This window comes from Meriones unguiculatus, chromosome 2 (assembly GCF_030254825.1).
Source record: "Meriones unguiculatus strain TT.TT164.6M chromosome 2, Bangor_MerUng_6.1, whole genome shotgun sequence".
In the NCBI taxonomy this organism is placed as follows: Eukaryota; Metazoa; Chordata; class Mammalia; order Rodentia; family Muridae; genus Meriones; species Meriones unguiculatus.
Window position 1 is genome coordinate 125,375,068 of NC_083350.1, and position 24,471 is coordinate 125,399,538.

At 38.5% G+C, this 24,471-nt stretch overlaps 1 protein-coding gene across 9 annotated transcripts in view; it reads right to left on the reverse strand.

The window, feature by feature from the left end:
• Window positions 1-10,963, reverse strand: part of Cnot2 (CCR4-NOT transcription complex subunit 2) — a 94,489-nt gene extending 83,526 nt beyond the window's left edge. For 3 of the 9 annotated variants that reach the window (XM_060378087.1, XM_060378082.1, XM_060378084.1), the window contains exon 1: window positions 9,984-10,591. In XM_060378087.1, the coding sequence (XP_060234070.1) occupies window positions 9,984-9,988 (5 nt within the window). In that variant the 5' untranslated portion in view covers window positions 9,989-10,591. Of the gene's footprint in view, window positions 1-9,983; window positions 10,592-10,891 lie in introns of those variants that run through there. The other 6 variants (XM_060378083.1, XM_060378081.1, XM_060378090.1 and 3 more) reach the window with 6 other exon arrangements.
• Window positions 10,964-24,471: the final 13,508 nt, after the last annotated feature.

The window sequence follows — 24,471 nt, forward strand, 5'->3', positions numbered from 1 at the left end:
GAAGGCTGATTTGGGAATGTGGTGCATGGCTCCACCGTAGAGTGCCTGCCTAGCATGTTGGAAAGCCCTTGATTTGACCCAAGCACTGCAAATACCTAAACTAACCCAAAAAGACTGCTTAGACCCTAAACCCATGACCCAGTGGCAGGAACACTGAATGGCAAAAATTTTAAGGTAATGAATGACAGCTGCATGTTGGGCATCTTTAATGGAAAAAAAATTTAAACCTCAAATTCTATGAAAAATTCTTAATGCTTACATGACACTCAAAACAAATTCAATGTTTACAGAATATGTAGATTTTAGGTTTTCCAATAAAAGGCAGACATAGACAGTTGCTCAAGTCTATGTCAGTATTCCAAAACATAAAACTGCAAGCATTTCAGAACCCCAGCACTTTGGATAAAGAACACGCACTACACAGAGAGTGTTAAGGGAAAAGAGATCTATCAGACAAATGTTAGCCACGTTTCTTAAGGTAGAATGCAAACATGTACACTGCTGGGTATGCTAAATGCTATGCATACATTAATCCTCTTAGTTATGAGGGAAGAATCTTTAAAGCTTGGAAAGTAAATAGACTAAAGACAAAATAATTATACTACTGGAAGATTTTCTAAAGAAATGCTCAAATATACAAAGGGCAGAACTGATTTTTTTACCCTTATAAAAGTGAAAATTAAAATTAAGTGTTTAGAACTTAAAAAAAAATCAAGTCTGTTGTGTTTTGGCCATTAGGAATCCTGGTTAAGATAAATATTAGGTAAAAAAAATTTCATGATCTTAAGGGTTTTGTTTTGTTTTATTAAGATTTCAAAACAAAGATCCAAATTTCTCTACAAAAATGATGCGGTTTCGCCTATCTGGCAACTTTAAACTATTTTAAAAACTACTTCAAAAAGCTTACCTTTAATAAAAGGGAAACACTGTGTATCTCTGGAAGGTGTTCTCCCCCTTCTTCTAAAATACATTTCTTAATCTTCCAAACTCCCTACATTACCCTGTATTACTTAATCAGACAGAAGAAATAAGGCTATTGTACCCATACACAAACAATATTGTCCTACTCAATAGCTATCTAAGTTGACACATGGGAGTGATTTTAATCTCCCTCTTTTCCTAATCCTTACTTTCTACCTTCTCTAAGAGAAATATTGCCCTTATTACTTTCTACCGTGTGCCTTCTTCAGCATTGATCTCAGTTTATTTTACAGCATGTAAATTTTTTAAATCAATACAGAATAGTATCAGTTCATAATGCTACTAGAGCTATTTGGTACTATGCTGTTTTCCTTATAAGGTGTAAAAATTCACACACACAAAAGAAATCTTAACAATTTAAGTAAGAATAAAAACTAGTGTAAGTCATTCATGTATATTACATATACAAGAGATGTAGACAATGGGTTTCAATCTAGTGCACTGACATTCTCAATGCTCTATTTCTAAATGATGGCTTTTTTTATTTTTAAGGGAAAAAAAACAAGTACAAAAAAGTATATGGTCAACAATAACGTGCACAACTACAATCACAAAAAAAATTAGAATAACTCAATATCCACCAGATATGTATTTCTTAAGAAAGGCTTATATTAAATAACATTCAGATGCAAAATACCAGCACTTTAGCATGCAGAAACACGCAAACACTGTTTAGTGGCTTACTAAGATGAACACTGCTAAATAGATTTGTCTCTCCAATAATCCCTAAATTCTCCTCTCACAAAATCCATCAGCTGGATATTTCAATAAACAAAATTCATGAATGGTAAAATGGTACATGAAATAGTAATGGTATCACAGAGTTACATGAATGATGACACAAAGAGGGGTGATCACTCACACATCTTTAGAGAAAACTAGTTTCAGTACAACTGACTCAGGAATCACTATCACATTACTTTCAACATACTTAAGTTAACCAAATCCCCTTTCTTTGCCAGTAGTCAACAGCAATGCTAGGAGGCAACACACTACTGACAAACTGAGGCTCCTCAATACTAACTGCTGAAACTCAGAGCCAAAGCTAAAGCCCATCTTCTAAGAGCAGAATCCTCCCAAATAGTGTTTCTTCAATTAAAATGGGTATATCCTCTCTCTCTTGACTTTCTGGATCTATCCAAGTCAACAACAAGTAGGAAACCTTTTTCTCAGGGCACTAATACTTTGTCTTTTTTCAAATTAGTATACTAAGTAATGGAATTTTCATACATAACTATTATACTTTCTTCTCATTCAGAACCTTCCTCAATTGTTCTTCCTGGTTTCTTTTCTTCTCCCATATAACTCCCTTTACCCTTAATTATCACCCTATTCCATCACCCCTCAACACATTTTCATGTCTATTATGCGCTCTAAATGTGCAAAGTGTTTCAGAGCAAGCAATGCTAAAATTAAAGAATGTTTCCTCAAATACTACACATCTCACTTCATCCAGGATCATCTAAACAAAAATCCTAGTAGGGGAAAAAAAACATGTGTAGACCATAAAAATAAGACTGTATTCTTTTTTGTTTACTGTTAAGGACTTGATACAGAGTTTAGTTACATTCTGAAGTTACTAGTTCTCATCTGCTTCAGAAATATCTTCAATGTAACAAGTACTTCCAAAAACAGACAAGCCCAGCTCAAGAACTTCTAGTCCTTCAACTCTATGAATTATTTTTGCTTACACTCATTTGAAAAAAAAATTAGAAAACTGAAATTTGGAGAGGATAAGCCACACAATAATTGAGTCAGAATAGAATTTAATTCAGGATGACTAGTTTTAGACATTTTTGAAAACCCACTTAAAATGTTATGTCAAAAAACATTCAAATTGTGTCCCCAAACTTATTATGTTCTCTTCATTTACATGATTAGTTTGAATTACGGCTCTGGCTTATATGTATCACAAGTAAGTTCTCCAAAAGGTAAAAACTACCGAGTTTAAAAGTCCGTAACAAAACCTTGCTAACATTAGCACAAAGTAATTTGTCCAGCAGAGCTAATACAATCCTTCAAAACTGACAAATATACCACATATTTTGTAATTTTAATTGTCAGATGTAGAATCTAAAATTTCCTGAAACAGATTTGATCACTGCCACTATTTAAAGAGGGATGGGACATTAAAAAATTGGTTTTTCAGTTCAAAGCTCTGATGTTAAAGATTTTAAAAAGGAAAAGCCTCTCACATGATGGCTACATCATTCCCTCAGCTAACCTGTATGTGATCCCAGAATTCCATTAAGAATTATGGTGGATCACCCTGTCATTCTCCCCGATTTCATGAAGTCCAACTCACCCTGCAGAACCTAGGCAAACATTTTCCTGAATCACTTACTTAACAAGGCTGCTCTCTCCATCCTACAGTGTTTGTAAAGCATGTGCCATAACAAGCTTCAATCCTAAGATGTGCTTCCTGCAAGCACAATAGTGTGGGGCATACAGTAACAGTATCTACTACACAAGGGGCCTCAACTGAACAGAAAAACACTACTGCGCTCTAAGGAATGCCAATGACCTAATACCACAAAGCTAAAACCCTACACATGTTTTCATTATTCTAAAGAGATGCAAATCAGGTCATTTTATATTTGTCCTCCAAAATAACTTTCTATCAGATCTAAAAAATATTTCCATGGCCTCTTAATAAAAAATAAAATAAAAAATAAAAAAAAAACAATGCCCACTCTCCACAAGGGCTGCTAAAACTTATTAAAGCCTACAGGATCTACCCCTACACCCATTAAGAGACAGGATCATGTCCTAACCACTCTTTTCTGGTTAAGAGTTCACCTCATTTATGCAAAAAGCATTAATTGTTCATGAAATTTACTGTTCTCTTCAAAGCACACAAACCTTGATCCCACCTCAAGGCATTCTCCTCTTTGTTTCTTGAACATCTTTCACCCAGATTTTTGCACAGCTTTCTCCTTTTATAATTTCTATTCAAATGATGTTCCCGCACAACGCAGGCCAGGCCTCTCAACACTACTTAATCTAATTTCACCAAACACAGTCAAATGTTGTTCCCTTATCCTCCTTTATTTTCGTAAGTTCTAATATTCTGAAATTTACTTGTATTTTATTTCTAATACTAATCAGAACATTAGCTTAGGAGTGGATGCTTATATAAATCCTTAGCACACACCCAGGGCCAATATCTAACACTGAGCAAACAATCAAATCACACACATACAACACATACAGAGAGAGAAAGAGACAGACAGACAGGCACACACACAAAGATTAAAAACATCTAGAACACCAATCCAGAAAAAAGAAAAAATTTAAATTCTAACAATTTCTAAGTCCAAAACTTCTAAGCCAATACAGATCAGAATGGTTATAGCTTATTTAATTTTTCACCAGACACACTTACTCATACAAAAGTCATAAAAACTACATCCTCAAAGCACTACTTTGTGAATACAAAATTAAGGCAAAGTTTAAGTCCTATCTATCCAACATATCATCTCTCAGAATTGTGCACTAGGGAAATGTGTAAAATGTGCCATCAAATATTGACTATTTTTTAATATTACTACTTATAAGTCTTCAGTGTTTCTCAATGCATGTTTAACATTCTTTAAAACATGGTGAGGAAACAGAAATTTGCTGCCACTCTCAAACTTCTCTATCAATTCAATTAAATACCCTAAATTTACATGACTAGATAAAAACTAAACAAAACTGTTCACTTATACCTACTTAACTTGATAGACCATATTTTTCTTAGAGAAATACTAAAAATCAATGAAAAAAATGAAACTTTTGAGTCTAGACTGATGAAAGAGACCTCCATATTTTGCTATTTCTAATATTAATCTAAACAGCCTGACTAGTTTGTCTCTATAAATGTTACTGTTAAATCTTTAACTACTTTTAATTTTAACATCAAGGTTGACAACCATGCAAAACTAAAATACTGTGAAAGTGCTTTGCAAACCGTAAAAGTATTTTTAAATTATGAAATAGTAAAAGCTAAACAAATCAGGTCTTTTCAATGGCATGGTAAATTTAATACTATTTTACTGATCTATGAAACAGCATTTAAAAAAACTAAAATCTGTATGAAGGAGAACCATAATTTACAATGCAAAAAGACACAAAAGCTCATTCCTGGCAGACATGACACAAAACCAAATGTTCCTCTCCCAAACACACTATTACATAATCAGTCATTACATTTTGTCCAGATGCTTATACACAATGAAGCTGTATTTCTACATCTGATATATAAATGGAAAATGGCTTACCAGTATGTTTGGTAAGGAAAAAAAGCAAGTCTTCTCAATGCTACCCAAACTGCCTAGATATACAACTAAGCATGTTTATCATTCCTTGGCACAGTGAAAATTTCTTAAATGAAGATTTTCTTTTCTCCCTTTTTTTTTCCTTTGAAACAGGATCTCAATGTGCAGCCCTGGCTGGTCTGGAACTTGCTATGTAGACCAGACTGGCCTCAAACTTACAGAGATCTGGCTGCTTCTCCTAGGATTAAAGGTGTGTATCACCACATCCAGCTAAGTGGCAACCTATTTTCACATTACTATGTTTCAAGCTAGCAAAAACACAGAGAGAGAGAGCATCCTGAATACTGGAGCAAATTCTAAAAAAAAAAAAAAATCGTTGGATATTCAGTAACTCAAGTCTCTAGAAGACACATAAGCAAGTACATTGTAAGAAGGGTTTTATAAACCAAGCATTAGCATTTCCAGTAAATGCAGCCCTGGGAATCATTTGTCCTGGGTTTATTTTCTATATCTAAATAGACCAAAACCACTGGCTCATAGCTTTAAGGGCCTTTCACTCAAAACTCTTAAAGGCTAAATTAGTTCTCAAAAATTTAACCTCTCAGCAGGGCATGGTATACATGCCTGTAATTACAAAGCAAGCTGCAGAACACCCAGGGTTACATAGTGAGACCCTGTTTCAAAAATGCAAAACAAACAAATCATGTTAACATTTCTACATCAAAGTATTAGAAGAGTGACCAGTTATTTGGTCAAAAGGAACAATTCTAGCTGAAATCTGCTAATGTGTTTTAAAACCCAGATTTAAAGATCTATTAAAGAATCTAATCTAACTTTCCTAAGAACTGTAATAGTCAATCTAGATGATTATATTATATTATATGAACAGTGCAACAGAACACCTGCCCAGTATGTGCCAAGGTTCCGGTTTTATTCTCAGAATAAAAAACAAAACAAAGACTAGAGAATTCCACCTCTGTAGGGAACTTTGGGCTAGACATTAGGAAGGAAAAGGTAGAAGAAGAATAAACAAAAAGAATCCAACATCAAACAGTTTAAATCTAATAGGTCATGGCTACATATTGTAAATACAATTACCTTCAAGACACTGCAAGTCACCTTCCACTAATGCCTGTGGCCATCTGCAAAGTACAGCTAGAAATACCGATCCAAATACCCCATTCAAAAGCAAAACAGTATTAATACTGTATTACTAATATTCTTTCCAAAGTTCCACATGTTCTACAGAGAGTTCTCAAGAAGCTAGTTAAGAATAAAAAAGTAAAACTCTAAAAAGAGATTCAAGAAACAACTCCTAATCGAACAAACTGTTTTGCTGGAAGCATATTTCTTGAGACTCTAACTACTATGCATTACAGAAAGTACCAGGTGTGTACATGTAACCAAGACAAGAGTCCTGTCTTGTTCATGCTCAGACCTGCAGAGCTCTTGGTGGAAGAGAGAGATGAAAAGTAAATTAAGATCCATGGTGACACACTTGACACCCCTAGTCCTTTGCCTTACCATTATTGAGTATGTCACCATGGATCTTAATTTACTTTAGGCAGAGGACTAGGGGTGTCAAGAAAGATTCCATGAAGAAAACAAAGCCAGAGATCTGAATAAGTTTACCAAGTAACATGTAACTCTCCCAACACACATACACAGCCACACATGAAAACACATGCTTATGCTTCAGAGTTAAGGGGCAAAAGCTGAAAACAGTTAACTCAATCTAAACAGACTTAAGACTTTCAGTTTGTTCATATACAAAATGTGTCTAGCAAAAGAAAACTTTGTATTTTTTCTAGACAATACAGTTTTACATTTGCATACTGTATAAGCATACATCCAAATCAAAGGTCACACAATGTAAACTATTTTATCACTTCATAATGAAGCACCCTTCCCCAATGAGTTATATACTAAAACATGTTTATCTTCATTTCAGAGAAAAAGCTGTCAGAAAATAGTAAGAATTCTATTTCTATAATATCCCTGATATTGATTCAATAAGCTATACCAGCATAATTTGTCTAGAGTTGAAATTTTAAGTAGAAATCAAAGGACAACACACAGAATAACCACAGAAACAAACAAACAAACAAAACCCCTACAACCTAAAGAGTTCAATAAATTAATCCAAGGTAAGTATTAAAAAATTTTAGAACTTTAAGCCCTAATTTTCCTTATAGTTCCTTTCAAATGTAAATTTTCTACAGTAGATACCAACTTGGGCACAGCTTTTTCCCATATTGAAAATGTTACAATGAAATTCAATTCCTTCAAATATCAAAGGTAGAAATCATTCTTGGTCAGGAAGGACAGTCACCTGAACCAACAAGAACTATTTTATCATAGCAGTAGATCTTTTGATCCATCACTATATGCAATTCCACTCAAATTATCAGTATAACTGATCAATTCTGCCTCTAGGTACCTTGACTTACTATGTTTTTGTGTCACAAAATCCATTAGAGGGGCTGGTGAGGTGGCTCAGCAGCACTTGCTGTTCTCCCAGAGGACCCGAGTTCAGTTCCTAGCCACAGTGGGCTTAACTCTAACCCCGGCGTCCTCCAGCCTCGGAAAACACTTGCACTCGCTTGCACATTACCCACATGTGAGCATACACCTACACATAACTTAAACACCACTCTTAAAAATACCACTAACGTCCAGGTAAGAAAATCACACTTGACAGTATCTCTTCCTAAACTACCACCATTCGTGTAAGTTTTCCTCCAATGTCTACTCAAACATACGGATCTAGTCTCTTTTTAAAAAATGTGTGGTATCAAAATGGACTCTTCACAGTGAGTTTTTAATTTTTATCATGTGTAGTTGTGTGTAGATACCAAGAGAAGACAACTTAAGAGAGTTGATTCTCTTGTTCCATGATGTGGGTCTCAGGGATCAAACTTAGGTCATCAGGCCTGGTGACAAATGCCTTTACCCAGTGAGCTATGTCATTCATTTGACAAAATTTTAATCAAAAGCTACATCACTTCATAAGAGTCCAAAATTGCAAACTTATTCATCCTGGTTTACTGCTACCTACTCATGCTCTATTTACACACAAAGGTCAAATTTTCTTATCAAGCAAATTCATTAATAAATAAGGAAATAACCAAATTATCTCATGGAGAGTGAAAAAAAATTCTATAATGGTCCATCAAAGTTTAAGTTTTGCTAATATCAGTACCTACTTAAGAAAACAAAGAATTCTATTTCTAGAACATCCCTGATATTAAAGAATACGCTACACCAGTGTGATTTGTCCAAAGAGATGAAATTTTAAGTAGAAATCAAAGGACACCACCCAGAGTAACTTCAAAAACAAGAAAAAAAATACTTCAAAAGTAATTATTTTACACTACTGGTAAATTAGAAATACTGGTAAACCTGTTCTCTTTAAGTTTAAAAAAAAGCCCAAAAAGCACCCACCTTTACAGAGGAAAAACAAAGGTTATGTATTTCTTTTAAGGAGGATATGATTTGGAGTTTTATTTCATTTTCAAGATCAGACATTTCTCAGATTAATGTCTCAAACTACTCACAGATGTCAATTTGCTTCACCTTCCATCATACGCATTTATTTTTAAACATTTTAAAAACTGAACTTTCCACAAGCTGTATTTACTGTTGTGTGCAGATGACTCTCAGCCTCTACCACCTGGTAAGGTTACAGGTATCCCCAGACCGTATCTTTAGAACCAAAGTGCTCTGCCAACACATGTACCACCTTAACTTCCGTGCATTAATAAAGCATTAACAGGAATGGAAAAAGAAGTGAACACATTATTTCTGGTCTAGAATTAAAAACTACTTACAAAAAAAATCATTAAAAAATGAAAAAGGTTCCTCTTTAAAAGTAACGGTCTTGCAAAGTCAGCAAAAGTGAAAAGTGAAAGAAATTGTTTCGTTCTGTACATTTTGACCTTTTCCTTCAGCTTTAAGATAACAAGAACAAGATAGGAGAGCACCGCATATGGTCCTTATTAATGATCTTGGACCATTACGAAACATCAAAGACACAAAACTTGACCATAGGCAAATAATTAAATGCAAACACCACTTCAGTGTACTGGATTTTTATAGAACACTGGGATAAGATTACCCTACAAAATATCAAAAGATGAGTCCACTGACTTTTGAGAAGGAACTGTGGTCAAATATATCAATCATTCCCAAACATAAACTTGTAATTAAAGTATGCACTTTTCTATCTCATTCTCTCCACATACATGAACCTCACGTTATTTGTTTGGGAGGAGTAATCAATAAAGACAAGATTCCACATCTCAAAATTTCTCACTATGGAAAATAACAATGTATTCAGTAAATATGTCATCCTTGTAAGCAAATTTGGTTAACTCAGTATCATTTGTTTTATCGTTTGCCAGGAAACTAAGGATCATAATGCTGTATGTTATTAGGAATTGTCCAGATAATTAAAGAAGAATTTTTTGACTAAGAACTTTATGAAAATGAAGCAAAACACTCTTAACAACTTGGGTTTCCAGGTGCTGAAAAGTGGAGATGCCTCCTAGCATTTCCAAGAAAGTGTAAGACTTTGTATGTAAGATTTTTTTTTTTTTGAGATAATAACGTACTAATGGGGGCTAAAGTAAATGCAAATAACAAAAACTTAGAAATAATTTTACAAAATAAAATTACAATTAGCCTTTCCTAAAGGGCCTAAAGATAACAAGAATTATAAGCTTTCTCCTGGACAAACAGTACCTCATTAAGAACTACCGGGTTTCTCTGAAACTTATTTCTTCTATGAAACTTTGAAGTTAAGACTTAAGACAGCAAAAGGTAGAGAGGCCTCGGCGGAAACAGAAACCAGGGCTTGCCAACTTCACAGACAGAAGTGTCTCAGGTTCCTCCGCCGCCCCAGGACCATCCGAACTCAGTCTCTACACCACCGGGGAAGCTTCCCTCTTCGCGTACGGTGGCAGCAGCAGCATCTTAGTTACTCTCCTCCTCCCTCCACCTTGCAAGGCCCTTCGGTATCTCAGGGCCTGGAGGCTCCTGAGGCCCGTTAGCCATTCCGATGTCCCCATCTTACACAAACAAAAACACACAAGTGGCGGAGGATGCGCGTGTGCTGAGAGACTGGGAGGATTCAAGGACCAGCAGCTGCCGAGAACGTGGCAGGGCAGTCTAGAGCGGCCGGGGCTCCTCAGATGCTGCCGCCTTCTCCTCTACCCCAGGAAGCAGCAGGGCGGCAGTGGCTGCTCCGCGCCGGCGGGAGCCGGGAGAGCCGAGTGCGGGGAAAGCCCCGCAGCGGGCGGCCGGGACCGGGCCTAGGCTCCGGAGGAGCTGCTGCTGCTGCTGCTGCTTCGGCGGCGGCGGCGGCGGCGGCGGCGGCCCGAGCACGGCGACGCTTTACGTCTTGTCCACCCCGCCACACACCCCCTCCCTCCTCCAGCGCCGCCACCCCCCTCCCCGCCCGCTCCGCTCTCCCTCTCTCGATTGGAGCCGAGACAAAAGCAACGGGAAGCGGCGGGCCAGGGCGCTACCCGTGGGCCCCGGGCGCGACCGGACTAGCCCCGAGGCATTCCCCCGCCTTGCGGGGGCCCTCAATCCGCCTCCCCCGCCGCGCGCCCCGCTGCCAGACTTCCGAAAATTTGCCAAAAACTCACCGCATGAATTTTCTTGTCCCGCGGATCCAAGATGGCGACGTATCCACCGCGGAGGCTGCTGGGAGCAAGACCTTTACCCTCTGACCCCCGCCGTGACCCCCGTCGCTCCGACTTCGCTCTAGGCGGCGGCAGGAGGCAGCGAGCGATTGCTCGCCGAATGGACGGGAGTGCCGCCCGCACGCCGACCGACCGGTGAGGAGCGCGGCGCTCCCCGGGAGCCTTCCCGGGGTCCCGCCGGCCGCCGCGGAGGCGCGGCGCTGCCCGGTGGCGAGGACCGAGAACGGGGCCTCTGCGGCCTCCGACCGTCTCCCGAGGCCCGCCCGCCCGCCACGCCGGGAGCCGCGGCCTGGGGTCCGAGCGCGGCCTCGGGTGCGGGGCGGGGAATGGGGGAGGCGGCGTGGGTCCGCCCACCCGGGGACGCGCGGCGTGTTTGTGTTTGTGTTGTTGTCGGACACCCCGCCCCCGAGCACCTCCTGCGGAACGTCCCCGGGCTGTTACTACCTGCCGGCGCGGCCGCTGCGGTGCTCGGCTCCTCCCGCCGCCCCGCAGCCTGCGGTGCTTGGGTGCGCACTCCCAAACACCCGCCGCACGTCGCCGTCACCTCCTGAGAAGTGAGTTCCCATCCGCCGAAACCTGGGCGTCTGATGCCCACCCCCCTCCCCCCCCTTCGGTCTGAACCTGGTGAGAGGAAGTAAGGAGAGCGTGTTTTTAAAGCACTACCGGGAGTGCTCAATCTCACCGAACTGTGTTTATGGCACTTTATTTCGTTCCCGCCCGGCGCGCCCTTTGTAAACCTTAGTGACCAGCTGGCCCATCCAGCCGACCTTTTGAAAATGCTACGGCTGGGGTGGAAACTTGAGGGAAAGAACGTTTTGCTCTCCAAAACAGTACCGTCCCTGAGAGTGAAATTATTTTTCATTTCCATATTGTGCTCTTACTTTATTCCTTTGAACGTCGTAAACTCCATGTTTTGTATCTACTAAACTTGCTAAAAACCTGTGTTTTGAAGTTCTTAGTTTCATAACATTGTTATTCCTGTTTGAGTGACAACATTTGTTAATGTGGATTACTGTCGAATTGAAGCGAATAAAATTTCTGCTGTTTTATAAAATTACCTTCTTCACACCCTCCCCAATCAGTCATTATATATAACTTCGATTTATTGTAGAAAACTAGAGACAAGAAATAAAAGCCTACTGTGAAATAAAATAACGTTGGCATTGTTTTGAAGATGGGTATTTATCAGCAAATGAGTAAATTTGTTTAAATGCCAACAGGTACGGGTATAGCCAGTAGAAGAAGGGTTTATTTTAGTCTTTGCATTAAATACTCCACTGTTTTGTGCTTTGCTGTTGTTGTTTTTGTTTGTTTTTACTTCAGAAAATTCAAGAAGGAACAGCACAGCCCTGTATGGCCCTTCCCCCAACAGTTTCTTCCTGCCTCTTCTGCTTTCTCTTCCTCTCAAGTAAAACATCTACTGCCATAAGGTAGTGTGTTAAAAAACTGGATATACCACTAGGTATATGTAGTTTGTATGTACAGATGCATATAATACAGATCACCTTAATTTAGCTACTATTGCTTGGAGCCCTTAATATGTATGTAGTAGCATTATCACATTAAGTAACATTAAATAGTATTAATTCATTATTCTTTTACTTATATTAACTTTAAAAACACAGTTTTGTGAAAATTGGAAAACTTGCTTCCACTAGGGAACGTCTGAGAGTCTTACTGTGCCTGGTTTTTACTGGGTGAGATAACATTTTCATAATAACTGTGTAGTTTAAGAAAAAAATATTAAGAAAAATCAGTGTTACTATTGCTCTGAAGAACATGAGTTACTTCAGACAAATGCCCACACTTTAAATTCTATACCATGTGTTGAATCTATCATAAGTTGGTAACATTTAATAGGTATTGAATGACCTACCATTTGTTAAGAGCTTATGTTGCTGGTTCAACATGATGATGTAAGCATTCGATAAAAACTTTTAATTGTCCTATTACATCAAAAGTTTCTTTTTGAGGCATAATTTCATAGGCATTTATATCTAGCACTTGGAAGGCAGAGACAGGCCTATCTCTTGAGTTCCAGGCCAGCCTGATCTGCATAGCTAGTTGCAAATAAATAAATTAATAAACAATTTGATTTTGTCAAAACACAATACTTCATCTTCAAAGTCAGACATGGTGACGTTTGTTGTAATTATGTTACTGTGGAGACTGAAGCAGGAGAGTCAACCTGAGTTTGAGGCTATCCTGGACAGCATACTCCTGAGACCTATCTGAGAAACAGATCAGCTTCATTGCAATTGCTGATAACACTCATATTTACTCGTGTTTTGTTTTGTTTTTTTGATTTTTGGTGTTGAAGGGGGCTAAGAATTTTGTTAGTTTTACTTGAAAAACAGTTCATATTGATGAGTATATTTGTGTATTTTTGAAATATGTGCTCAATTTTTTGTACACACAAGTTTTTCACTTGGATTGATGGGGAAATGCTTTATTAAGAAAAGAATGAGTGTAATCATTTATAGAATAGGAAGGTCTTCCTTTAAAAAAAAAAAGTGGATGTAATACTGGCATGTCTGCCATGACAAGGAATAAAAAGGATAAGTATCTCAAATTTAACTCTCTGAAAAGGACGAATGCCTCCTCTGCGGCCACCCCCCCTTATTTCTCTCTTAGTGTGTTTCTGAGTTCCATAAATAGTAATACTGTTTTCCCACTTAAGCATAAAATTTGAAATCCTCAGTAATTTCTTCTCACACTCCATCCATCTTACCACTGTGTACCAGGAATTCTTTACAAATTATTCTGAATTCTTCTATCAGCTCCCTCCTACCCTCTGTAATCTTCCCATTCTAGATGTAACAGTACCTACATTATATTTTCCCCAGCTGCCAGCCATTCTTGTATACCAGCCAGAACCCTATTATTTGATTTTTTTTTTTATTCAGTTTATGTTCCTTAGTTTTTTTAAAACCCTCCTGTAGCTTCCCTATTTATATGGAATGAAAACCAAAATGACCATTCAAGCTGACATAATTTAACTCCAGCTTTTTCTGCATTTGTTTATCCATAATTTAACTCCAGCTTTTCTGCATTTGGATATCCTTGTTATCCATAAATTATCCTTTTTGTCTCCTCTTTCTATTGTATTCCACACTCTTTCTAGTTTATAGCATAGACTGCTAGATATCCTCCAAAATATTTCTTTTTGAGAGTAGTAAATGTGGTCACATGGGTACTTGGAGTAAAATCTTATATATATATATAATATCTATGTATTTTTAGTCTACTTTGTAGTCATGGGATAGCATTGACCAGTTGATTACATTTCATTCTCTTTATCTGTAATCCTTACCATGAAATACTCTTCCAAAACAACCCTCTGATTAAAATCAAAGGTGCGCTTCATCCCTTTCCCTCTTTGTACTTTGTGCTCTGAAATACTGATAGTCTGGAGCTCTCCCTGCCAGTTTAGGACATACATATGTTTCTTCATTTTAGGAATTGGCAAAACCTTAAGCTGGTAGAAACTGAGACCTTTCAGGACTTTGTTAGTCAGAATACAGTATCTACACTGCATTCCTTTCAAATTGTGATCTGGGGGCTAAATTGCTTACTTTTTTCTTTTCTTTTCTTTTTGTTATCAAACCACTATTTGGAGCTAAACATTGAGCCACATGCCCATAATCCCAACACCGGGGAAACTGAGTCAAAAGGATTACCACATGAATGACCATAACATAGGCTATGGGAGAAAATGTCAGCCTGCATTATGTTTCTGTTAGGCCTTCCTTGGCCACCCTCTCTCAGATGGCTTCCTTCAGGTGTTTTCTCAACTATTATCATCTATAGGAGTAATTGCAAGACTTGTAAAAAGCCAAGCGAGGGGAAAAAAACACTAGGCTGATGAGATAGCTGGACTTTCCAGACCTTGGTAATGAAGATAGGTCCTCTCCCACTTCCACCCCAAGGAAACATAAGGTTCTTGCAGAAAGGAAAGGGAGCATACTGCATATTGGCAGATCAAAGCCAAACACTAGAGTATACTGAGAGCAGAAATTCTTACTGGCAGTCTGATTGATCTTATAAATTAGTAAATTTCAGGTTCTTCATCTCAAATACACATAAGAACCTTGAGCTTAGAATGTTAGCAAAGGGTTAAGAGCCCAACACAGTGACCATGTGCAGAGCATTAATCTTTAGAGGTTAACAAATTACTTAGGTGGTTCTGAGGACAGGTCAGAGAAACAGGCCTGCTCACTCTACTGAGTATAAAGTGGCTCTAAGCCTTGAGTCTTTGTTCAGTTCCTCTTCAACAAGCACTTAGTAAGGGAACAGGGATGTGTTTAGCAGAAGGATTGCTAGAGTATGCATCGCACTGTTGACTAGCATAAGCGACATCCATGTAGTGAGCAGTACTCAGCCATTAACAATTATGCTGGGAGTTTCTTTTGTGGCCCTCTCGGGTGGTAAATGGTTGCTTGTTTCAAGTGTCTACACATAGTTTTCCCTGTATAACTGCACTAACTCTTAGAAAGACATCATCAGGTGCTTAGGCTTATGATCCACACCTGCGACTTCATTTGACCCTAATTCCATCTTTACAAGCTGATTTTCAAAACAATCACATTCTGAGGTAATGGATATTAGAATGTCCAGACATGATACAGCTCAGCCTATAACACACAGGAGGGCAGAAAAGAGCAGAATTAGAGTAAGCTAATGAAAGTCTGGGGTGCTATAAATGCCAGGCAAAAGAGTTGATACAAATATTTTAAATCAATCTCTGCTTGCCCATGGTTTCATTAGCAACAAAAAGGTGGTGAGGACAATACAGTTTGATGAACCCTGGTTCAATGTTGACATTACCTACCTGGAGATAGCATAACATCCCCTAGGTCAGGACTTGTTCCACAGACTGCTCTTCACTTCAGTTGCCAGTTGCAAGTCAGCAGCTGTCACCAGCCTCTCTCTGACTAATACTCTATAAATCAACAGTCCATGACCCTTCCCTCAGGTTCAATTAATTTACTCTTAATTGATTGCAGAACTCAAGGAATATGCTTTACCTAGACTCAACCAATTTATTATGAAAAATACTAAAATGGATGTTGATGAATAGCCAGATGGAAGAGAAACACCCAGTAAGATGCATAAGGGAGACTGGAGATTCCACATCCTCCCCAGGTGTGCTGCTCTCTGGACACTTGCTCATACGCAGCTGTCTACAAGTTCTCCGAACCCAATGCTTATGGGTTTTTATAGAAGCTTCAAAACATGAACATGGTGGATAACATAACTAGTGATTAATCAATTCAACCTTTAGCCTGTCTACTCCCCAGAAGCAGCAGCACCTATTCTGAAGCTATTGAAAAACCCACCAAGAGTCACCTCCTTAGAACAAACAAAAGCATCTCCTAGGAAGTTGTAAGTTCTGTGCCATGAACCAGAGACCCAGACCAAACTCGAGTGTGTGTTTAACATCTGCTACATATAGATATATAAGTGACAACGTTTGATTTATAAGCTGTGTAGATGTAAGTGGGATTTTCTGAGATTCTGATGTTAATGCACCAGCACCTGATTTTCAACAGAGACACCAAAAGTACACATTGGCACGTTGGAGACATGATAACTCCTTCAGCACATGATGCTTAAGCCTGGATGTTCACGCACTTAGGAAGGAAACTCTATTCCTATTTCTCACCATAAGGAGAATGAATTTTCCACTACATGGACCCTAAGGGAGATACTCAAACCATAGCCAAACAGCTGTATCTACTGAAAGAGAGCCTATAGAGGAGTTAAATGGAAAACCCAGAGAGGTTTTCGGGGTTTATGAGCCACAAACTTGGCAAGTTCTCCTGATGTTTGATACATAAGAAATCATAAAACGGGACTACCAAACTTAGGGGTTTCATAGACAGCCACATGATAAAATCTCCTCTTTCTACTAAAAAAAAAAAAAAAAAAAAAAAAGCACTTTCTTAACTACTGCACTATAGAGGGAAGAGATCTGTTTTACAATGAACAAATAGCATACATATTACACTCTAACTTAAAGAGCTTGTGACTGGTTCCTTGTACAAACAGAAAGGCAACAATAGAAAAGGGAAAGAAAAAATTTTAATATGTTAGCATATTCCTTAGTGTGTTAGTTTTTTACTGAAAATTTCTTTTAATAAAGCAAAAAGCTATATTTGAAGACACTATATTCAAAAGGATTAATTCTGGATTCCTATCCATGGAGATTGAGGATTTTCTACCATTAATTTTAGTATAGGGTGTGAATTATATACAAAAGACACTTGAGCAGGAATAGATGAGGTATTTCTGTAATCCTTGTAGGAGTGAGTTTTTCTAATACCTCAAGAAAGACAATAAGCCAGCATACCACCATAGTATTGTTACAGCTGAACCTTTTTGTATATAAACTGAGGCTGTGATACTGACCAGTAGTTTCCCCATTTTCCTCGAGTTGTGATTGTGCCATAAAGCTGAGTATAAAGTATATCAAACATGTTACATCCTAAATGTAAACAATGTAAGTAAAGCTCACATTGTACAACATGCACTTCTACATGACCCACAGTTAGTCAAAAGTGCCAAGCCCTGGAGAGAAAAGAGAAGCGATGCTGCTTGTTGGCCAGAGACTTTCTCCAATATGCAGTTGAAGTGGGAGGGGCATGTTTGAAAGGAAATGTGAAAATCAGGATTCCTAGAGGAAAGAGACAGACACATTTCTCTGTTGGTGTTGGTTTGGCAAGGGACTTGTTGAACTAAAGCTAAGTAGGAAAAACTTCAAAGAGGCCAGGACAACACAAAGTGGCCACTGCATCTATCTGTATGTGATGGAGATTACCATGGGTGGTATGAACTCCAGGTAAGCTATGTGAGCTCAGCTGTTTTGTTAGTATGTAGGTTGCCTACAAGAAGAGGAATATAAGAGGTAAACTTAATCCAGAGGCCCGCCATTACAAAGGTAGTCAGTCGTCCTACTGTACTTTGTCAATTTGACATCGCATAGAGTCATCTGAGAGGAAAGCCTTGAATGAGACACTGCCTAAACCCAGTTGGCCTGTGGACACGTCTGTGAAGGATTGTCTTATTAATTTTCCAGGAGGGTCCAGTCACTGTGGGCAACCCCATCCCTAGACAGGTGGTCCTAGGCTGCATAAGAAAAGGAAGCATGAGCCAGCAAGCAGCATTCTGCCGTAGTTTCTACTTCAAGTTCCTGTCCTGACTTCCTTCAGTGGTGGACTGAGTGAGAACTGGAATTGTAAGCCAAGTAACCCCTTCCTCCCCAAGTTCCTTTTGGGAAGTATATTATCAGCCATAGGATGGAGGCTGCTTCATTAAAGTCATGCCTCCATCAGAGAAATGTCCTCAGAGACAGAGCTTTGTGACACTCAGAATATCTATGTCTAAAACTCTGTCTTGAAAAAAATAATAGATAGATGTATATATGTGTGTATATGTATATATTGGATTTTTTTTTCCTAGGGAAGGGCTAATATTTGCCCTGTTTTCTCTCCCTTCTACCACAAACAAGAGAATTGGGATCTGAAAGCCAGATTTCTCCCACACAGCTTCCAAGTCACTGGAATACCCCTTGTGCTGGGTAGGTGGAAGGAGAGGGTCAGGAGAGCTTCCAATTACACTGCAGAATGAAGCTTTCACAAGACTGGGTCCTTAATCATGAGTATTCTAAGAACTTAATTTGCTGAAAATCTTAGGATCTATAAAAGATACCAGTAAAAGAACCATGCATAAAAAGGTGAATATTCAGTTTGATTGGTATTTGGTGCAATAACATCCTGGTATTATGGAAAGTGAAAGGAAACATTTAAATTCTCAAAAAGTCAAAACAGTTTTAGTAAAACAGACAAGTTGTGTGTGTGTGCTGGAGTTATATATTTCATTTGGAATATGCTTTCAAAACTCAATATTTTAGTTCACATACACAAAGTTCTGGAATTTGAAAATATCCTTCACTATCTTTGTATTTTTATCGTTGACCAAACAATTTAACAGAATTTACATCAGTTTACTTTGGTTAAATAAACTTAACACATTTTTACTCAAAAAGGAGCAGTGATTAAATATAGAATTTGTATTGTGTTAGATTGCATTTATTTATTGTATGTGGATGGGTGTGTACCATGACCTGTGCAGAAACTTTTTCTCCTCTCATTATGTGAGTCCTGAGGATCAAACTCAGGTTCTCAGGCTTGGCAGTGGCAGCAAGTGCTTTTACCAACTGAACCATCTAGTTGAAAATTTATGTGTCAAAGTATAAGGACCAGTGAGGTGGCTCAGCCATTACAAGTGCTTGTCACGAAGCCTGGTAACCCAAGATTGACCCCCTGCACTCATGTGGTGGGAGGAGAGAATGGACTCCCACAAGTCCTCCTCTGACATGCCAGTGCTGACACAATAAATAAAATGTAAGACTTATTTAAGATCCAATCTTTTAAGTGAATATTAATTTGATTTGTTACAATACTTTCTAGCATATATGAAGTCAAACCAACCTTATATCACCATGAAGTGAAGCATGAAAAGCTTTTGTTTTTTATTGGTGAATGAATAAAGCAAGTGACTGCTTTCCAATTTCGGATCTAGATTTAGACAATTGGGCCATTCTCTTCTATGATGAACAACATGAGTGCATACATATTCCCAGTGCATTCATGCTGACACATTTGTACCGTGTGCCAGGCACTTATACAAGCACAGGAAAATAGGGTACTGAGGAAGGCAGAGAAGAACCCTATTTTTTGGAGAATAGAAACAGTAAACAAATATTTCACATAATATTCAGCAAAAAGAAGCAAGATGTGCTGGGGAGATTTTACAGTGCTTGCTGACAACTGAGGAGGTAGCATATGAGCTAAAGATCTGTGTGAATCAAGTGCATGCTGACATGTCTGAAGCGTAGATGTCAGGTAACTGATTCAGTATCCCTTAAAGAATGTTAACATGGTTAATTTGGCTTTACAAAAAATAGCATATTACAGTGTTTATATCTCCACAGAAGTTGTTTGGTGGTTGTTTTTAGTCTCATTCATTTATTCAACAGATTCCTACATTATATGCTTTATTCCTGGCTGTTGCCATATAACACTGAGTAAAATATAAAAATCTTTGATCATGAGATTACACTCTAGTTGGAAATTTGAGTTGATAAAATATATGCTGTATTATGCTGTGATTTGTTTCATAGAGGCAAAAGTAGACCACCAACCTGTCCTAGTTGTGTTTCTGTTACTGTGATAAATACCATAACCAAAAGCTGCTTGAGGAGAAGGGGTTTGTTTCAGCTTACAGTCCATCGTGAAGGAAAGCCATAGCAGGAGCCTGGAGGCAAGAACTGAAGCAAAGACACAAAATGGCTTGTTCTTCAAAGCATGCTTAGCCTGCTTACTGAGAGAATCCGGGACTACCTGCCCAGTGTGGCTAGAACTCCCCACACCAACCATCAACCAAGAAAATGCCCTACAGACTTGCCTATAGTCCGGTGTGATGAAGATACTTTTCTCTGTTGAGGCTTCCTCTTCTAGCTTATGTCAAGTTGGCATAAAAAACGAGCCAGCACACAGACACAAAAAGATTATAACTACCAAGAGCATACACCTGAACGGGTGTATTGGGGATTAGACAAGTGCTTCCTGTAAGGAAACAGGCTTCATGGACATAGGGGTAGAGGGGTCTGCTTTGTAAAATGCTTATTGTCTGAGTGTATATGTATATACACCATGTGTGTACAGAAGCCCGCAGACTTCAGAAAGGGTGTACATATAATTTAAAGTGATTTTGACTTTTTTATTACGGGACTAGAAGTACACCTAAAAGGCACTGGAAATAGTATTATTAGCAATATTTGCTAGTAATGTTGAAGTCACACAGCCAGTACACCACACTCTTATTAAATAAAGTAATGGGAGTTAGAGAGATGCCTCGGTGGTTTGGTGAGCTTACTGCTCTTGTAGAGGACTTGGGTTCTGTTCCCATTACCCACATGGCAGTTCAGAAGTGTCTGTAACATCAGTTCCGAGGGTCCTAATGCCCTTTTAGCCTCTCCAGGTTCCTTCATGCAGGTGGTAAGCATAAACTCAAACAGCCACGTATACCTACACATAAATATAATTTTTCTTAAGTGATGGTCATCGGTATTGTTGTTTGAGACTAGACCTCACCTTGCTCTTGCACAGGCTGCCTTTGGGGTCACTTCCTTGGCTGGCCTCAAACAACAGTCTTCTTCCTTGGCTCCCTAAGTGCTCCGTGACTGTCATGAGACAGACACCATGGCAGGCAGTATGCTGTTTTTAAACTCAGGTTAAATAATAATTTAAGACTAGTTGGGGAAAACAGCACATTACTCGATGTTATAAATCATAAAGCCAACAAATATGATTTATTGATAAAAGTGAACTTTTATAAGCTTGATCAAATTAGAGTACTTATTTTTCTCTTATTTTGGGTTCATTCCATGTCTTCCAGATACTGCTAATTTTATCAAAGTTTGTGTGCAGACACCCCTTACTAATACACATATCATAATTATTGTTCTACAGAGTAAAAGTCTTCTAATCCCTTTAAATTTTCTAAGTGTTAATTTGTGCAAATGCCTGGATATGTGTATGCACACCATCTTTGTTGGGTATGACTGAAGCCAGAAGAAAGCATTGGATCTCCTAGAACTGGAGTAATGATTGTGAGGCACCGTGTGGATAGTGGGAACTGTTCAGAAACACCAGTGCTCTGAACCACTGAGCCCATCTCTCAGCCCCCCAAGTATTACACTCTCTGAAAGGAATGACTTTTTAAAAAATAGCCACACATAAAACCACAAATATATATGTAGAAATTATAGCTCTATATTTCCTTTCCACTTTCTGGTTAAGTTTTAAAGCCAAGTTGAGTAATAGGTAACTTTCTGTAATTATAGATACAGTCGGGATTGCTTACATGTACACTGGCATGTGTGTGTCTACCTAAATGGAAGTATTTTTTGTGTGACATGCGCTTAGTCTGCCTTCATGATGGGAAAAAAAGTGTCTTTCCACTATCCTTCCTTTGCTCGTAGTGGGTAAGGTTCTATCATATGGAAAACTGTAGCCAGAGAGGCAGCACCAATTTTAGATACAGAGTTGGTCGTGCAGATTATTAGGTATAAATAAGGTTCAGGGTCAAGTGCTTTTGTTTTTACACCTAGTAAGTTTAATGATTCAAAAGGAAAGCTTGTAGGCTTCCTTTCAGTTTTCCTCCTACAATCTGCACCTTGTAAGGTGAACATTGAAAACATTAAAATCAGCCATGGCAGTACTACTGTTTGATAGATTTATATTTTGAATGACATAACTTTTCTTACTCTACCCAATCCATAAACTACACTAAACTAGATCATAGGTAAGATTCAGTTGTAGCTGTGATCTCAAAGCTCGTAGGTTAATCTTGGATGAGTCCCCTACTCGGATCCTCATTTCTGATGATTGCTTTGCCACTGCAGTAATCCTACGAATCCAGAATATGTTGGAGGAGGGACGACTTTCATCTTAGAGACATGGGACACTGCACATGTTACTAAAGCCAAGGGGCCAGGGGGTTAATTTGGAAAGAAGTATATAAAGTGAGAGGAAGGCTAACCTGATTTAAACCAAGCTGAACAGTGGACAGTGTGCTCATTCCATTTCTCCTGGTAGGGACAAAACCAAACTGTGAGCTTTGGGCAGAGCTAAAGCTTCATATGAACTTTGGTTTACAGTTTACAGCTGTGGCTGTGGAGAGATATAACAAGTCATACTAATTTCCAGCTTTCTGAATGGTCTGCTGCCATACTGCTTTTCATTCTCTAGATATACTCTCCACGAAAACGCACTGGTTCTTTACATGATCTTCTTAAGGTCAAGTCATCACTGTTTTAAAATCTCATCAAATTGGTCTGAGACTACAGTCCAATGAAGTGCAGACCCACGCTACTACACAGCCTGTTTGTCCATGAAATGGTAAGGTTATATAATAATCCCAGGAGCTTGTTACCTGAGCTGCTAGAGCTTCTCATTTGTCTCCTAGAACAGTTCTAACAGTACCTAGGCTTACTGGGATTTTACAATTTATAGTTATAAAATTACCAGCATGTCTTCTTAAAATTAAAATTGTATTGGTATGTTAAAAAGAGGCCATCATCTGTAAAGTCCTAATTGTTGATAAACAACAAATACAAATTAAGAATTCTTAAGGAGAAAGAACATGTCATTTCAGTTCTAAGGAATGAGGGTCTAAGGGTTTATTTTCTGGCATCAGCTTAAATTTGTCATGGTTTTAATAGAATATTCTTTTGCCTCATTAATAAAAAAATGATGTTTTAATGAAGGAACTCTAGAATTATATCAAAGAATTGCTTTATTAGCCTTGCCAATAACCATTAGATAACTAAAAAGTTAATACTATAATTTAGATTTGTCATACAAGCTTATGACTTTAGAACTAATAAGTTCAGCAGTTAAATTGCAATGTGCTTACCCAAGCTTGTATAGTTAACATATTTTTTATAATGTGGAAAGTGGGATTTGACAAGAAACCTCAGTCCAGTCTATTGTAACAGATTAATAGCTTGTACTTCTTCAGAAGAATTTATACCAGTTAGGAAAGGCAAACTCAGTTATGAAGTCAGCATACACTCTTTGAGAAGGGAAGGCACAGGAGGAGCAGTTGCTGAACTCAGGGAAGCAGTTCTCACAGGGAATCCTGAGTAGGAAGTGTGTGTTAGGGCTTACTTTCCAAGGCACAGATAAACTTTTAAAACTTGTGGGTAGAGTAAAGCCTAATTAACTTAGTTTTTAAACAGCTTCTGGTTTGAATTTTTAGTCTACTATCTAACTGATAACAATAAATGGGTATTGCAAACATCTTCATATTATAAATATAGAACTTGTTTTTTGTGGTGGTTTGAGTAAGAATGGTCCCCACAGGCTCATATGTTTGAATGCTTAGTCACCAGGGAGTAGAGCTGTTAGGGAGAGACAGAGCAGAAGTTAAGAGCACTGGCTGCTCTTCAGAGGTCCTGAGTTCAATTCCCATCTCCAATATGGTGGCTCACAACCATCTGTAATGAGATCTGGTGCCTTCTCCTGGCCTGCAGGTGTACATGCAGATAGAGTGCTCATACACATTAAATAAATAAATCTTTAAAAAGTATTAAGAAAAAAAAAAGGATTACAGGTATTAGGTGTTGTTGAAGGAAGTGTGCAGAAGGGGTGGGCCAGAGCCAGTGTTTCTCCTCTCCCCCTCACGTATCAGGAGGTGACTCAGCTTCTGCTCAAGTGCTGGGCATGCTGCCATGCTCCTCTCCATTATGATAGTGGGCTAACCTCTGAAGCTGTAAGCAAGCCCTCAATTAGATGCTTTCCTATGAAAGGGTTGCCTTGGACATGATGTCTCTTTACAGCAATAGGACAGTGACTAAGATGGTTCTCAACACACCTAAATTGTTCTCTTGCATTTTACAACATACTATTGACCTTATGAAACTGGATCACTGAATGAAATCTCATAGGATCCTC